At 41.6% G+C, this 18,215-nt stretch overlaps 1 protein-coding gene across 2 annotated transcripts in view; it reads left to right on the top strand.

Annotated features, from left to right (window-relative positions):
- Positions 1 to 18,215, top strand: part of SYNE1 (spectrin repeat containing nuclear envelope protein 1) — a 515,591-nt gene that overhangs the window by 476,527 nt on the left and 20,849 nt on the right. For both annotated transcript variants that reach the window (XM_090041573.1, XM_090041568.1), the window contains 4 exons: positions 6,239 to 6,426; positions 9,704 to 9,854; positions 16,532 to 16,714; positions 17,116 to 17,253. In XM_090041573.1, coding sequence (XP_089897699.1) covers positions 6,239 to 6,426; positions 9,704 to 9,854; positions 16,532 to 16,714; positions 17,116 to 17,253 — 660 coding nt within the window. The remainder of the gene's footprint in view (positions 1 to 6,238; positions 6,427 to 9,703; positions 9,855 to 16,531; positions 16,715 to 17,115; positions 17,254 to 18,215) is intronic.

Here is an 18,215-nt window from a genome sequence, read left to right as displayed (position 1 = left end):
TCTGGCATGTAACCAGCATGGGCTGTGTGTTCGCTCCCTCTTCCTGCTGCCCCTAAGGTCTCTGGGATTAGAAGTCCAGAATTACAGTAACAGGACTCTGCAAGGTTGTTCATCACTCCTCTTCCTACTTCCAGGTGCCTCTAGGATTTGTAGTCCACAGTCACAGCGAACCCTAAGCAAGCAGGGCAGAGCAGCTCTGTACTCTGGGAAGGGAAGTTTAACGCCCGCCCCCAGGCCCCAGACCTCAGCAGGGGTTTGTCGGGTGGGGGGGAAGTGAGGTGGCCTGTGAGGCCAGTGAGCTAGACCTCACTGCTCTAGCTAGGGAGCAGAGGGGCAGGGGCAGCCCTGCTCTCTGGAGCAGACAGTACAGCCCAGCCGAGGGCTGCAAAAATCTGGGATGCTGGGAGACTATAATTTAACTTGAACCAGGAAGGGGTCTGATGCAACAGTTTCATAAACTGGTTGGACCTAAATTAGTTAAGTCTGATACTACATTCAACCGGGTTTATCTTAAACAAGTTTCAGCCATTTTGAAACTGGTTTATGTGCACCGAACTTCTGTTCTGTTACATGTTTAAACCAGTTTCTGATCACTTAAATTGATTTGTATGTAACTTCTTCTGTCCCTAGCCACAGTGAGCACAGTCTGCATACAGTTCTAGAATGAAGCAGAAAATGCTGCGTTATCAGAAGTGGGAAACATTATTTTTGTTTAAGATTGTATCAAACTATAATCTTGAGGAAAATTTGTGTATGCTTTTCACTTCTCTTTCCCCTGTACAAGCTAGGAAAAAATAGCATCAGTTCTGCAAAGTAAATAAATTAATTACCATTACATATTTTCATTACATTGTGGCAGTTCTGCCTGGATACATAGGTCAGAGATTTTGTCACTCTTAACATGTAACTTGTATTCTGGTTGGTGGTTTCTAGGCAGATTGGCCCTGACTGGAAAAAAAAATGCAACTTTCCTGAACACTAATTGAAGCAGAGTTTTTAAGTTTTTGTGAAGAGAAGCATTCTATTATATGTTAGGGATAATTCAATTATGGCGGTATAGACTAATAAATCAACTGCCTCAGTTTTAAACTTAGTTTCCCAACCGTTTTGCAGTATATACAGGGCAGCTACGAAGACTTGCTAATTCCATGCAGTGCTTTGTTTATACAAAGTAGTGCATAGTGTATGATTATTAAAGTTCATATTTGAGATTTTCTGGCAGTGTGTTTATGTGAGCATTTTTTTTGAGTCCAGGTATCAATTTAATCCTTTTATTTCTCCTGGAAGTTTCTGTACAATGATAGAATGTGGCGTGCTTTGGAATCAAGTGTTCTCATGAAAGAGTCAGCACTGGAAGTAGTGCTTTGTCCTGTAAGTTTAGTATGGTTGCAAGGTCACTGTGCTAATACATCAGTGGTTATACTTGTGTATATAATTCCAACTGTTACTAGGAATCAGTGGGACCATCTACATGAGATGCTGTGGTGCAGGAGCAACAAGCTACTGTGCTATAGCTCATTGCTATCATGTAGTAGCATTGCCAGGCACTAACCGTGTGGCAATAACACTGCACAGTAGCATCAGGAAAAAAACGTGGCCATGGTACTACGCAGTAACACCAGTTACTGCATGGTCATTTCATACTTGCTTATGCATAAGCAAGTATGAAATGCCTGTGTGGTAACAACTGTGAGGCTGTGACTTGTGTGGATGTGGCCAGTGACAGCATCAGTCATTTCAGCTGTGTTTAGTCATGCAATTTTAGCACTGCCATAAATTACTAGTCAATCACAAATTTCAAATTTAATTAAAAATGTAAAATTGCAAAACAGAAACAGGAGTCAAATCCCTGCATTGTGATGCCCATCCTGGATTATTTTGATCTTTTTGAGCCTTGTGCACTATTCTCTACCATGTGACTGGGGTGGGTAAAATGATAGAACATAGGGAAAGTGAATGAAACTCCACTACAGCCTGCCAACCTAGTAAATCTAGTCGTATCTCAAAAGCCATTCATTCATTCATCTATTATGACCTTCATTCTTTCATCTATTATGACTGTAAAAAAAGAGACCTATTATAAGATGATAAAGAACAGGAGATGACACATGTGGCACAGTTCAAACAAGCTGGCAAAGACTGATAAGATTTGAGGTGAATAGATAAACTGCAGGGAGATGGGGCAATCAGTGTAGACACCACCTGAGAAAAGGCATTGTGAAATGAACATAGGAGTTCACCTTGTTTGAACCCCACCTACACAAAAAAGGTGAAATATGAAAAATATTAGTCTACAATTAGGCAAATTTAGATAACATAGGGTATGGTACCTACCTTCAGTGACTGCATTTGAATATGGAAGAAAAGGCACTAGAATAGTAATCGCATCTACCTGTTGAAGCCTATTCTTGTATAGTACCAATGCATACAGTAGGATGAATGAAAAATGGGGGAAAATAGGACTGCCTGTGAAACCATAATTCTGAGTATGCCTCTGTTGAAGAATATCCAGTATAAAGGTACCAGGTGAAAGACGCATCTCTTTTTGCAGGAATGTAAGGATGAAAAGAACCTGCTGTGGTCAACTGTATTATATAATCCCTTTAAAATGCTTGTTTCAAAGTAGTTGAGGTGTTCCAAAGCCTCACTCTTTCCATTGTTAGAGACCTTCTAAATTCTTGTCTAAATTTTATGTATGGCAAGCTTATGTCAATTTTTTTTGATGTGCCAGCATCATTAAATAGCTCTTCTCTCTGAGAAGCATATATGTGGAAAGTGGTTGTGTCTTCCTTCAGTCTTCATTTTGCTAGACTAAACAAGCCACTTTCTCTCTTGATCTCTTCTTATTAAGCACACTTCCCATTCCTCTCATCATCCCAATAGCTCTTCTCTGCACCTGTTCCACTTTGAGTATGCCTTTCATGAACATGGCTGATGAGAAATGCATGTAGTATTCCAAATTAAATCCCATAAGTGCACTGTACAATGGCATTTATTTTTACCCATCTCTACTACAGAAAATACCACAACTTTCTGGTAGTGTTAATGGCTGTCTTTATCAAGCTGTTTTGTAACCCAAGGTACAATCTCAGGGTAGTAAGTAGTCAGAAAAAAATGGCAGATCACTGTCACACAATCAGTCTAATGTTCACATTCACTGATGTTTATTGGGAAATGTAATTTCAATATGAAGCATTTGCATCAGTGAGATGAGCAATAAAAAAGATTGTGCATGATCAATGCCTTCAGTTGTCCTGAACCCTCCACTTGCTTGGTAGCACTACAGTCATGAAATAGTGATGGAAATAAGAGCTGCAAAATTCTGGTATAACTATTGAAAGGTTTTGCATATGACTTTTGTGTAAAACAGTGGAAGTAAATGAAAGAATTTAACAAAATCACTTGCCAGAGAAGAGTGGGATTTATAAAATACTTCACTGTTCATCTGTGGATTGACTGTCAGAATAAAAATCTTCCATTTTTGAGTTGACTCATTTTTGAGTTTCTTCTCAAAAACTGGAAGAATTAACTGGAAATTAGTCTAAGCTGCAGTGTGCCAATATCTCAAAAAGGTGACTCTGGTTATGCTGTACCATATATAAGAAAATAATAAAGTTGTGCAAGTTGAGAGGAAGAAATCAATATTTATATTCACTTGATTGAATAACAGTAGGACCCTCTGTACTCTACAATTTCAAGGACTTGGAATTTATCATAAAAATCTATCACGGTAAGATTGATGCCCCAAAATCTCAACTTCCATTATTTTTAATAGTTGACTCTTGAGACTTATTGGAAACGCATCTACCAAATGTGCCTTTAATCATAATCACATATTCCCTGGGCAAATGTAATACTAAAATGAACTGTTTAAATGCTGTTTGGTACTGATTGGGCACATGTATACATGCAGCTGATGTGCACAAATAAAAAAACAAAAAAAATCCTCAGCAGGAGGAATGCAAGACCTACCCTGCTGTGAAGTTTATTAGTTTCATGCACCCTAATAGAGGTGCAAGTGTAGACGCCAAGACGTTTACTGCAGAGTTAATTAATCAACTGCGCAGTAAACCTCATGTAGGTGTGCCCATTGTGTCGCTTGTTTTCTTATTTAATTGTCCACTTTACAAACAAATTTGCCACAAAATTTCCAGATTTTTATAAAAGACTAGTGAAGAATTATGGGACCAGGTCAAATAACTTAGGCAGCTTATCTTGCCAGATGTCTTTCTGAGTGGAGACTGCAGTTATTTCTTTCATTCTGCTGGTACAAAACAATTGGTTTGAGGAAGCATGATAAAATGTATTATAAAAGATCATAATAGAGCAAGCTTAATGTGGAAATTGAAATGCTGGCTTTGGAATGTAGCATAGAGTTTAGGCAGCTAACTAGTTATCAGGGGCATGTGAAACAGGCCGTAGTCGATTCGGATATAGCAGGAATTGGGGACAGTGATTTAATTCATTGATTCGGATCACTCTCCCAGATTCGATTCAGCCAAATCCAAATCAGAAGATTTGATGCTGATTTGGAGAATCAGCGATTCAGACAGACACAGCTTTAAATTTTTTTTTTTTTACATATCTTGAGGTAGCAGGCATGGCTCATGATTGCTGTGATGCTGGGGTGGATGGAACATCCCACAGGAGCATGGTGGAGCTTGGCAGCAAACCCATAGTACAAACCTGGAAGTACTTCCAGTCTACTTCTGGGTCCACCAGGGAGTGCCCCCTGTGGTTCTATGAGACGCTCCATGCGCCCTAACATCACAGCATTCATGAGGTCCTGCTACATAGAGGAATATAGAATAAATATTTAAAACTATCTTGATGTCTGAGTCACCAAATCTTTCCATATCTCTCTGATTCAATTTGGAGAGATTAAAGGGTCTTCTAATTCAACTTGGATTCAGAGATTCGGCCACCAAATCAAGCTGAATCTCTGCCAAGCTGAATCAGGGATTGAAGCTTCGCACAGCCCTAGTTGTTATGCATGTGTCAAGTTGTCACGTTTCTTGAACCTTCAGCATGACATCCACTTATCTGAAAATGTGAGACAAGTGAGCTTACAGATATGTGGCTTGTGTTTATGAAGGTCAAAAAGAAAAATAAACTTAGGGTGCAGACAGAAATGCAGCTTCCTGCTGTAACTGAGAATGCTTTGCAGGAAGCGTTCTGAGTTACAACAATACCTTGGACCAAACAGAAGTTCCCTTTTGGTTCCGGGGGGAGAGAAATCTAGCTGCAGGCTTGTAGCCTGCAGCTGGTTTCCTCTAGCAATGGCCTCTCCTGTCTCACAGCCTGCCCCTGTTTCAGAATGGGAGGAGGGAAAGCGAGCAGAGGGAGCTCGTTTTAGGGGTTCCCCAGCCAGCACTGGAGGAGGTGGTGGATGAATTGGAACCCTCTCACCTCAGGGTGGGGTGGGGCTCAAATATACCCACCCCATCCTCCAGCGTGGGCTGAAAAAATCCCAGCCTGAACTACCTCTGCTCTGTTTCCCCCTCCCATTCTGAAAACAGTGACAGGCTGGAAGGCAGCACAAACAGATGTTACAGAAGACACTCTGTTTTGAAACATCTTAATCTGACCCCTCTGCACTTGTGTCATGTCTATAGACTGCTTTCTAAGGCTAGAGTCGGCAAAAAGTGTCACTTCTGTCCATGCTCAGACGTACAAACTTTTTAAATTTCAGCCAGGACAGAGGACTATACCTGGAGCAGCACATCATATAAGTTTCAGTTTTTTAGAATCATGAACTGTGAATACCTACAAGCCGATCTAACAGAATAACCTTTTTATTCTTGCTATTCTGATTGCAGCTTTTTCACTCTTAGAAGGAATTCGGAAACTATACAGTTCTGTCCGCACAATGCCAGTGATAGGAGGTTTGCCTCATTAACATGTATCACTATCACTTCAGCATTCTGGTAACAGATCTTCAATAGATGTTAATTCTGATAGCTCTACTGGCTTCACTGAGATTTGACAATTTACAGCAACTTATCCTCAAGAAATACTGAGTTGGAGGTCTGTGCCATATCCTAGTGCTGCTAACCTGTTTCATTGTATGTAATATCACAGTGGTATTTAAGCAGACTGGGTAGTTTAGTACTCATTTATCCCTGCTTCCTAAGAACTCTGATTTCCTTATTTATTTTTTAGGTAAAAAAGGCTCCCGATTTTCAAGAAGCATGTGGTTTTGTCTTATCTGTTTAAGATTTGATTTATTGGCCTGCAGGAACTTCAAAGGGACATAGAAAAACACAGCACTGGAGTTGCATCTGTTCTCAACCTGTGTGAGGTGCTCCTCCATGACTGTGATGCTTGTGCCACAGAAACGGAGTGTGACTCCATCCAGCAGGCCACACGGAACCTGGACAGAAGGTGGAGAAACATCTGTGCAATGTCAATGGAAAGGCGACTTAAGTAAGTGAAAACCATGTGGAAAATAGGAGATAGCACTGACTATTCCAGTTTGGAAAGAAACTATGTGGTTTCTCCTCCATTCAGTTAGATGCATACAACAGCAAAATGGGGGATATATGGCTAAAGAACAATAACGGGAAAAAATGGTTTAGTGTTTATGGTGGACTGCAAATTGAATACAGGTCAACAATATTGGAGGAGATACAGAAAGGAGATGTTACTCTGGGATGTATTAATATAAATGTTGTATGCAGAGCATAAGAAGTCTACTCGCCCTGGTGAGGCTTTACATGTAATATAATATACAGTTTTTAGAAGCATGCTTGAAGAAGGTTAGAAAGAAATTGGAATTCCAGAAAAGAACAAGAATAAAAAAGGTTTGATAAAACTTAATATACAATTGAGTGTTGAAACAACTGGGTTTATCTAGGAAAGGGAAGACTTGGAGGGTACAAGGGCTGAGGGGAGAGGCATTTTTTTGTATTTATGAAGACAAGAGTGATACATTGTTTTTTGTGTCCATCCAAGAGTAGGACAGGAAGAAATTGGTGTGATTTGTGGGAAGGGAGATTTAAGTTGCATAGTAGGAAAAACTTTCTTACTAGAAAGGGAGCTAAGCACTAAAACAAGCAAGTTTGGGGGATTGTGCAATCTCCTAAAACAGTTTGGATAACATATGTCTGCAGTGTTTTAGGCCAAGGGTGTCAAACATATGGCCTGGAAGCCAGGTCCAGCCTTCAGAGCCCCATAATCTGGCCCCATTGACCCACATGATGTGCCGGACTGGCCCTGCGCTGCATGTGACAGTCACTCAGACAGTGTCCTGGGCTGTACCACCTCTGGTGCTTGCTTGGGCTCATAGGCACCAGTCCCAGGCTCCACCACCCATGGTGCTTACTAGGACCAGCATCCCAGACAAACCCAGCCAGGTGTCACATACTTTGGATCAGGCATTTAGATGGTTGCTCCATGGGCCTTATCTGGCCTGTGGACCAGCTCTACAACAACCATCCAGCCCACAAGTCCAGATGAGTTTTGATACATCTGTTCTAAAGTATGTTGAACCTTCATAAGAACAGAGGTGAGGTCCCTCCAAGCTCTCTTTTTCTGCAATTCCTGGTTAATTTAAAAACAGTTAACCTCCCTACTTTGATCTTATATTAGGTTTTGCACAAATATACCTTTATATTTGTACAGAAGCACATTGAATCAGTGAGGTTGTGTATAATTCCAGAGGTATGCCATTTCAACTTAATGGCTCTGTTACATGTCTAAGTATAACAGAATTGTCTTTTAATTGAAGTGGATGCCATTTGAACTCCCATTTTATTTTTCACTGGTGTATAATAAAAACAAAATATTGTCAAAACAGAATGTTGTATGCACTTCAGGGTAATATAGGGTGGGTATACTTAATGATTTTTGTAATGTTTCTTTTTAAAGAGCAGCAATATATTTCATCTTCTTAGATGACTTTCCCTTGTAAATTTTACAGTTCCCCTTGCAACTTCTTGGTTCCTATAGGAATGACTTGATTTTTTTATTTTAATTTAATGAAAAATTTATAGTCTCTAGGCTATTTGGGTAGGTGTAATTAGCATACATGGAGCTACATTTCTGAAGCTGTCAAATAACCTAGCCAGATTTTTAGAAATGCTTATTGGGCACATCTTCATGAGTACACATGTGCAATTTATAGTGCCTCAAAGCCATTTGTGGCACCACACATGGGGCATGTGCACCCATGCACCATGCTGCTAATTTGCAGCATGGCAGGGTTTTTTGACACCAGGAAATCCTTGAGTCAAAAAAAACCTGCCTCCAGAAAAAAAGGAGTGGCACACATGGCAGCAGCATGTGCTGCTGCCAGAGACTGGAGTCTGGCTGTCTAGAACTACACTCTGGATGCCACCCAGGCTCCAAATGGCCAGCTTGGCACTGCTGCTGCCCCAGGAGGCCCCCCAAGATCCCATGCACAGGGGTACGTATGCAGGGGCATGACTGGGGACAAATAGCAGTGGCAAAAATATGTTCCACTAAAAAAAGAAGTGCCACTGTTATTTGATATGTGGAAAATGCATGCCCCTGCATGTGCATGCTCATGGGCATGCACCTGTTGGGTGCATTTACACAGTAACTTAACTGCACAGTAGATTAATTTGCTGCTGTGTAAAGCATCACACTCTACACAGTCGATGCTATTAGATTGCAGCAAAGTAATTTTCACCGCTGTAAGATAGTACTGTCAGGGACAGTACTAACTTATGGCAACAAAAATAGCTGTTCCTAAATGCACATGTAAATACTGACCCAGGCAGCAGGGGGACAGACCCCTGCCTTTCACCAAGCCCCAAAGCTGTGCTGCCTGAAGCCACAATCCAGACCCCAGGGCTGACCCCCTTGGCTTGCTGCCAGACCAGGGCTGCTCTGCTCCAGTTCAAACTGCTGTGGTCCCAGGCACAGATGTAGACACTGTGCCCAGGAGTAGTTCACTCTGGTGTGAACTGCACCAGAATTTATCATGACACACTAATTGAACATGTAGATGTGCCCATTGGGTGCTTTCCCACAAGCAGGAACATGCATTCTTCAGGGGCAGATAGAAATGGCACATATTGTGCCTCTGCTAGTTGTCCCCAGGGAATGCCCCCACATGCACACTCTGGAAAACAGCAAGTTGCCCCGGGTGAGGTAGAGGTGGCTGAGGTCAGCACCTGGGGTCTGGGTGCATTACCAGGGGTTCTGGGAGCCTCCTGGGGTTCCAACAGCGGCAATCCAGGTTCACGGAGCCTGGCCAACAGCCAAAGAGAGGCTCCGGCTGGCTAGGCTCCAATTATAGGTAGCACATGCTACCACCAAGTACACTGTCCTGCTTTTTTTTGCCATGTGGTTTTCTGACACCAGGATCTCCCAGTGCCAAGAAAACCTGCCACACTACAAATTTAGCAGCACAACAAATGCCTGCATGTGCAGTGCGTGCAGTTTGCAGCGCCTCAAATGGCTCGTGGGGACACACCCATTGTGTTCTTTTATGCCAGCTTCACATTTCTGCACACACACACATACACACCCCCTTCTGCCTTATTCCAGTGCAAGCTGGATTCAGCCAGCTATTTATGTGATCCATTTATCAACTCTCCTGTCAGGTTTTGGTTAAGAGCCAGTTATTGTTTCATTCAATGCTTATTCCCTTTTGTAGCTGATAATCAAGTAGAGTAATGCAAGGCAAATGACCTCCAATCTAAACATACCCTAATTTTTCCATTTTTCTTCATAGAATTGAAGAGACATGGCGGTTGTGGCAAAAGTTCTTGGATGACTATTCTCGATTTGAAGACTGGCTAAAAATTTCTGAGAGGACAGCTGCCTTCCCCAGCTCCTCTGGTGTGTTGTATACGGTTGCTAAGGAAGAGCTAAAGAAATTTGAGGTAACTTATGATGCTTGAAATTTAATATCTGCAGATCCCATTACAGCAGCCAGCTGGTTCTTTTCCTTTCAGAACATAAGTTGCTCCACAGAGATGCTGTATTAATACAGCAAAGTTGATGATTTTGCAGCTGTTCCCACTAACCATTTTAATAATAATAAAAAAAGGTATATTAGCAAGAAATTTGAAAAAATACCTATTGGGCTTCTATTACTTAACAGTGCACGCTTGTTTCCTGCAGCTCACTGTCCAGTGTCTTGTCCACTGTCATTTTTTAAATATCCCCAATCAACAGGCTTTCAGTTATTTCCCTTGGAAGAAAATAGTTCTGTAGCTTAATAAATCTCACTGCCAAGAAACCTTTCCTGATATTCACTTTGTATCTTTTTCCTGTTCCTTAAATACATCCCATTACCTCTTCTTATGTGAGTGGACAGATGTAACGTTTGAGAAATTTCAGGCTATAACATTGGGATTACTTAGCAAAATGAATCATTTCACCCATGGAAAGACATATCACCCCAGTCTGCCTCTCAGTTGAAATCCTTCAGAATCTCTCCAGCCAGGGGGCATGACGACAGGCTGCAAATTCTGCTTTCCCCATAGGGAAGGGGAGTGGAGCACACTATCATTGGTCCATCTCCCAGGGGCTTTTCCTCCACTCCCTTCCTACCCCCATCCTCCAGGTACATTTTTGTCTTTGAACATTTTTATGCCACCTGTCTGCTCAGCTTTTGAAACATTTCAAAGGTGTTTCAAAATTGCTTAAAACATTTCAAATGTCCTTTGAGTCCACACCCTATAATGACCTGTAGACTACCATCCTAAACTCCTCTTTATTTAAGGCCAGATGTTTATAGATTTACCACCTTTCCTCTTTAGAGCCTAATCTTTTGAACACTTGTAATTTACAAATAATTTATATGCAAGTAGTCCCTGATTTGTGAATAATTGTTGCTATATTGTCTTCTGCATTCTTTTCATCTTCAGTGTGCAGTATTGATATAATCAGAAGTCCACCAATCTGTGTCAATGACATAAACGAAAGTGTGTGCTAAAGCACTCACAAGATTGAGGCCTTTGTTGGTGCTTTTAGTTAAGCACTGCCTATCAGTGGTAACATAACTACAGTGAGACAAGCATAATGTGAAGTAAATAGAACTTTTGGGGACTATTCAGGTGATTAGTCAGTTAATGGTCTCCTGCTTGATTATAAGGGGAATATTATAGATAAGAAAAAAGAGATTAATTATGAAAAGAATAAATCTGGGCCATTATTTTGGCAGTCCAAGAAGTCAAATGCTATTAACTAATCAAATCCTCTTAAAGTATAAATACTTTTTTAAAAATGTAAAGATTTTTATTCATGGCTTGCTTTGCTGTGGGGGAAGTGGCCTAATTTAAAGCTCAAGCTTCTGGAATGGCTTTAGCCAGGCCCAGATTTTATTACCTATGGGAACTATCATCAGGGTTCATTACTGAAACACACACAGACCTTTTTATTGTAGTGAAGCAAAAAGCTACTATATAATATTAATGTTAAGGGAGATACTCTTTGGAAAAATGTATATTCTGTTTCAGACCTTCTTCCCATTCATTTCATCATCCTTCCATTCGGTAACCAGGGCTTAAATGACACACGTAATGAGTTACTGTATATGAGAGAGTACCATGCATATCTCAGCTATCTTTAATCTCCACAGCTGACCTGTCTCTACCTGAAGTCTGTGTGCATGTAGCCTTTCTCACCTTTTTTGCACCAACTTTCCCCTTCTGCCCCACACATACTGTACTCTCAGGCAGATCAGTAGACTTTGGATTATATAAATAGTACAGACTACAAGCAAGAAGAATGCAAGAGGAGAATATAGCAACAGTTCTCCAGAAAATAGTTCAGTTTCTTGTCTAGTTCTTATTTTGAATTGTCACAGTTCCAAACAGCTTCTATAACTATGATAAGGTAGAGATGTAAATCCTAAAATAGTGTTCCTACTATTCACATGTAGTGGGGCCCTCGTAGATCATAAATGTGAAAGGTGAATTTTTCTTGATTGTATCAGAACTAATTTTGATCTAATTTTATTCTCCTGTTCACACCATTGATTAGATATAAATTCTGTGAGAGCAGTAACAAAACACATTAGAATATTTTCAGTCCTGCAGTGTATTACACAAAATTATTGTGGACTCCGTTGCACAAAGTCACACTGCAGTCCAATATTTCACTGCTGCTCGATTACAGAGAGAAAAATGAACAAATGAATTATTGTAAGACTGAACTGAAGAACATCCACACCTGTTCTTTTGCTGGACACGACTTGATAACAGGTGAAAGAGCAACTGTAAAATTACACAGTTGTAGATTAATGTTTTCCTCAGAGATGATAGAAGACATACAGTTAGATTTAAACCCCTCCAATAAAAGAATCAGCTTGTCTTTTATGTTTTGCTCTTTTGACTGACCTTGCCACTTGCACTTTACTCCAGTAGCAGAACTGCTTATTTTTTAATTTAATTGGCATCTAAACTCAGGGGGCGTGTCAGTATTGACAAGGCCCATTTAATACTGCTGTTGTCTCAACCCAGCTCCTTTACCTTTGCCTAGGGCTTTCTTGGACACAAATGCTTTTTTTCAGGTTGAAATAAGTGAGTGCTCCTTCAGGTGTTTGTATCAAGGACCGTAGCATATAAAGAGTATTTGTGTTCCAGTGTTCTCATGTCTCTTCCTCTAGTATTCCTTATTGCCATGGATTCTTTGCTACCTACTGATGTGCAAAATGCAGATTTGTAAAACTAGGCACGTGGGAGCAAAAAGCAATTAATTGTCTAAACATCCTTAAGAGAGATGGGTTAAAGATCTAACACACTTTCAGCCAGATTCAAATAGTTTCATAGTTTCTAGGGCCGGAAGGGACCTGAGTAGATCATCTAGTCCGACCCCCTGCCATGGCAGGAAAGAGTATTAGGTCAAATGACCCCAACAAGGTGTACATCTAGCCTCCTCTTAAAGACCCCCAGGGTAGGAGCCAGCACCACTTCTCTTGGAAGTTGGTTCCAGATCCTACAAAAATCATTTGTATAAGCACTGAAACAGGGCCTTTCCACCCCAGCGTGTTGAGGGAGCTAGCTGGGGTTATTGCAGGGCCCTTGTCATGGCTTTATGAGCGCTCATGGTGCTCGGGCAAGGTGCCAGATGACTGAAAGATAGCTAACGTGGTCCCCATCTTCAAAAAAGGGAAGAGAGAGGACCCGGGCAACTATAGGCCCATCAGTCTTACCTCTATCCTTGAGAAACTCTTTGAGAAGATCCTCAAGGAGCACATCAGTGATGGGCCGGCTTCAGAAATGATGCTCAAGGGCAACCAGCACGGTGTCATTAGGGGCAGGTCATGTCAGACCAACCTGATTGCCTTTTATGATCAGGTCATAAAGGCAATGGATGCAGGTGTCGCCGTGGACGTAGTCTTTCTAGACTTCAGCAAGGCCTTTGACACTGTCTCCCACCCCATCCTCATTAAAAAAACTAGGCGACCGTGGCATTGATGCCTACACAGTCAGATGGATTACAGATTGGCTGAAGGGTCGTACTCAGAGGGTGGTTGTGGACGACGGGTCATATTCGACAGAGCAGAGTCCCCCAGAGCTCGGTCCTTGGGCCTGCGCTATTCAATTTCTTCATCAGCGATTTGGTCAACCGGGTGAAATGCAACCTGTTTAAATTTGCTGATGATACCAAAATTTGGGGTGAGGTGAGCATGCTAGTAGGGAGGGAAAGATTGCAGCAAGATCTGGATAGATTACAGGAGTGGGCTAACAGAAACAGGATGCGTTTCAATACTGACAAGTGCAGGGTGCTGCACTTAAGCAGTAGTAACCAGCAGCACACTTATAGAATGGGAAACTCCCTTCTTGAGAGCACGGAGGCAGAAAGGAATCTTGGAGTCATTATTGACTCCAAGATGAACATGGGCCGACAGTGCGAGGTCACGGTTGGCAGGGCTAACCGGACCTTGTCGTGCATCCACAGGTGCATCTCAAGTACAGCCAGGGAGGTGATCCTCCGCCTCTATGCAACACTGGTCAGGCCACAGCTGGAGTACTGCATCCAGTTCTGTGCGCCCCATTTCAGGAGGGATGTGGACAACATTGAAAGTGTCCAGAGGAGGGCCACACGCATGATCCGGGGACAACAGGGCAGACCCTACATTGAAAGACTGTGGGACCTAAACCTGTTCAGCCTTCACAAGAGAAGGCTGAGAGGGGATCTAGTGACTGTCTATAAACTCACTAGGGGGGACCAGAAGGGTTTGGGGGAGACACTGTTTCCCCTAGTGCCCCCTGGCATGACAAGGAACAATGGACACAAGTTATTGGAGAGTAGGTTTGGATTAGACATCCGCAAGAACTACTTCACAGTCAGGGCGGCTAGGATCTGGAACCAACTTCCAAGGGAAGTGGTGCTGGCTCCTACCCTGGGGGTCTTTAAGAAGAGGCTTGATGCCTACCTGGCTGGACTCATTTGAGTCCAGTTTTTTTCTCCTGCCCAGGCGGGGCGTCAGACTTGAAGATCTACAAGGTCCCTTCTGACCCTACTTCTATGATTCTCACTGTCTGATCTCTGCTAAAATTACAAAAAATGATCAATATTGACTCTTCTCCAGCAGTCCCAAAGCCATTTGAGTATCTCCATTTTGGATGGAAAAGGTTCTTGGACATTTACACAGCTTTTGAGCATGCTCCAAAAGTAGTCCAGTGGTTCTGGGAAGTATCTCAACTCCATCAAAAACCCTGATCTGTGAAGCATTCACAAGACACTTACTTGATTGACACCAACAGCATCAAGTTCAGTACAGAACTCTATAGTCACTCTGGACCATTGGTGGTGGGCCCACCTTTAGTGCAATAGTCTAGCAATAAAATCATTCATGCAGGAAAGGATGTAGGCCCTCATCCATGTGAGGAGACTCAATCCTTTATTCTGCCACTTTCTGTGAGAGAGAGATCCCTAACCACTAGGTAGTGCACTAAACTGGTGAGGTTGTCCTCCTGTTGAAGCTGAGACACTAAACAACCACAATTCCATGATTCATGGGGCCAGAATGGAAAGCAACAGGAAGACTGGCTGTAGCTCTCTGATGAGGACACCCCATCGAAGGGGGAAACTTGGGTTTTAGTCCCCGTTTCTAGACCTTTTTATGTATTTTACGGTTAAACAGCTATTGGTTAAAAGAATAGAAATAACACTAGCAGTAATCACTGGTCAACTGAATTCAGTGGTCCTATCAGTTAAGCATCTTCCTTGTAGATGCACTTGGATCCAAAGATGTTGAATGTGCCTAATGTTTCCCACTGAGTCAGGTGTTTAAGGTTCAGGGCTACAGTTCAGACTCTGGCAATTCCTGTTGGCTACCCTAAGTGCCTAGGCAATCTGGATTGTCCTTTTTGATAGGGAAAACTTTTTTCATTGATTGACTATCGGGCACGTTGGTGGCTTAACCTTGTCTGATCTCCTTGCTAAAGGCAAGGTGCCTAATTTATAGGCATTACTATGCCTTAAGTGGAAGCATCTACAAAACTATTTGATCCATCCCTTAGTCATTTTTTTTCTATTCACAAAATACCAACCAATGAAACCTTGCTTTTAAGATGCTATTAATCCATAATCCAACATTTTTAACATATTTCTACCTTTGGATGAATCTCAGCCTGCTTTCTCTAACCGGCTTTGAGAGTTTGTTTGGTTTTTTATTTTCACATAGTTTATTTGACAGCCTAAGTCGCATTAGTGTTTCTGCTCTTGCATTGGTTGACTGAAGTTTTTCTGACTGAAAGGAGGATTTGAACATGTGGCAGAAGCATTTGCTCAAATACAGGATTTTATAAATACTGACAAAATGTTCTTTCTATGAGTACTTGTGCAAATAAATATGTGCACACCTGTATATGGAAGGTAAAAAATGCCTTGAATGCCATTCCAGTGAATATATAGTTGTTCACACTATTGACAAATTCATCTTCTGGCATCTATCCAGTGTTATTACTATAGACGTTCATTGAGTTTAGAGAAATTCTATGAAACCAAAGGAATTTTGGCTTTCTTGTCTATAGAAAAATGATGAGCTTTTTTGTTTTGTTTTTCTTTCCCCATGGCAAACTCAAAGTTTAGTTCATGTTAGTATAACTTGAAACCCTCTAACTGTTTAAGGCACTTTTGAACTATTTCACAGTTCATACATTCCCACAGTTCACACACTCCCTGCTCTCAAAGAAGCAGGCTTAAGAATTGTTAGAAAGGACATAACCTCATTCATGGGATAAAATTGCACTTGTCTGTCATTCTGACAGGAGGATTCGAATGCATTCCAACTTGTGGATTTGTAACACAGTGTTTCTCATAGCTCTTTCTAGTCTAAAAGAAAGAATCTGTTGCACCAAACATTTTAACCAATGTTGGAGTTAGTGGGGTTTGGCAAATGGGCAGTCCAGCCCACACACCGCCAAATTGCCCTTTTGAGAGTGAACTGTCTAGTTTTGACTGACTATCCAGGAATGCTGGTGGCTTAATCTTGACAATTGACCTCCCTCAATGGCAGTCCTAAGACCAAGAACAAACTGCGGCACTATTTGCATTTAATAGTTTCAGGGGCTGAGTGTCTGATGGTATGTTTTGGTGTTAGGCGTTCCAGAGACAGGTACATGAAAGTCTGACTCAGTTGGAGCTGATTAACAAACAGTATCGCCGTCTGGCCCGAGAGAATCGCACTGATTCTGCTTGCAGCCTCAAGCAGATGGTCTATGAAGGGAACCAGCGATGGGACAACTTACAAAGGCGAGTCACCTCCATCTTGCGTAGGCTAAAGGTATGTCTCCATTTCAGCACTGCCCTGTATTCACGGAGTGTATTGTAAGCTTCAAAGATCATAAACTCACACAGTTTTTTCTGTCTGGGTTTTTACATCTTGTTTTTTTACAGGCAGAATTTTTATGGGTTCTCTTTCTAATGTGGTGAAGTGAGAACTTGCAGGAGGTGAACCTAGATAGTTTGCTCTTTCCGGGAGGAGAAGAATGAGAATGTTTGCTTGCATCAGAACTTTTGTAGCTTTACTAGTCGCAGCCAAAAGCATGAGATGGGAACTTGAAAGACTCTGGAGGGGGTGGGAGAAGAGAACAGATTCATTTTCAGTTAAACTGTAAGGATAGTATACATGAAAGCTAGATAATTTGGCAGATAAGTTTCCCCTCCCCTTTTCTGCTTTTTCAGCATTTTATTGGCCAGCGTGAGGAATTTGAGACGGCCCGTGACAATATTCTGGTCTGGCTAACGGAGATGGACCTGCAGCTTACCAATATTGAACACTTCTCAGAGTGTGATGTCCAAGCAAAGATAAAGCAGCTCAAGGTAGGAGAGAGAAAATGGTCTGTCATCAAAACTAAATTAGCAGAAGAGAGTGTAAGAAATGGCTCCTGGGAAGTATTTTTCCATGCAATTAAAGCCTTGTACTTGTAGGACAATCCCCAGCACTGGCATTTCAGACAGGATCACTGGATGCTGTGAGCCTTCCAAAGGTGCTTTCCTTGCAGTGAGATAGAGAGGAAATGCCATGTGCCTGTCTGGCCACCTTAGTTAAATACAGATTTTCAAAAAGTATAGATGATCACCTGCAAGTCTTGAGGTTTCTAGAAACATAGGATTGGAAGGGGCCTTCTGAGCCATCATGTCATGCCCTTTGAGTTCAAGGACAATTATTAATCCAAAGAATCCCTCAGTTGTTACTTCAGACTCTCACCCACAAATACAAGGAATGATACCCAGAACACCAAGATAAGCATATACTGTGCCACAGGTAAAAACAGGGGAGATGGGGGCCTTGCCAATGCCCTGTCACAAAATGGGGAAGTGGTTAGTTAATATGTATGTTCAGACTGTATATGATGTTTCATGGCTCAGTGAAATCATTTCTAATGCCTAAACCTCTGGGTTATCATCAAGGCTGTAATGACTGCCCTGTTTGTAAATAGTTTCTATACTACCAGCATGTGAATTGCTTGCTGAGCGCAATGAGATATCTGCAGTGTTTATAGCACTATAGAAAACAATATGTTAGTGTGTTAGTTTTAGAAACTGCATACATTCTGACTATTTTATTGATATATACTTTTGTATACTTTTAAATGTGGCTTGTTTGAAAAACAGTTCTTTCCAAATCTGGCATGATCCAAAACTAGATAATCCATTGACTCCTATTTTTGGTAGTTCATTTGACAGTTTAGTTGTGGAGTACTAAATGTCACCACCAGTTTTTGCTTTCTCTGAACGCCTCTCTAAGGGCTTCTATATATGTGCAAGGTTGTTGCTCCAGT

The sequence above is a fragment of the Crocodylus siamensis genome, chromosome 1, assembly GCF_052110815.1.
Source record: "Crocodylus siamensis isolate JL-2025a chromosome 1, ASM5211081v1, whole genome shotgun sequence".
In the NCBI taxonomy this organism is placed as follows: Eukaryota; Metazoa; Chordata; order Crocodylia; family Crocodylidae; genus Crocodylus; species Crocodylus siamensis.
Note: the sequence above shows the minus strand (reverse complement) of the source record. Positions and strands in the feature narration are given on the sequence as shown.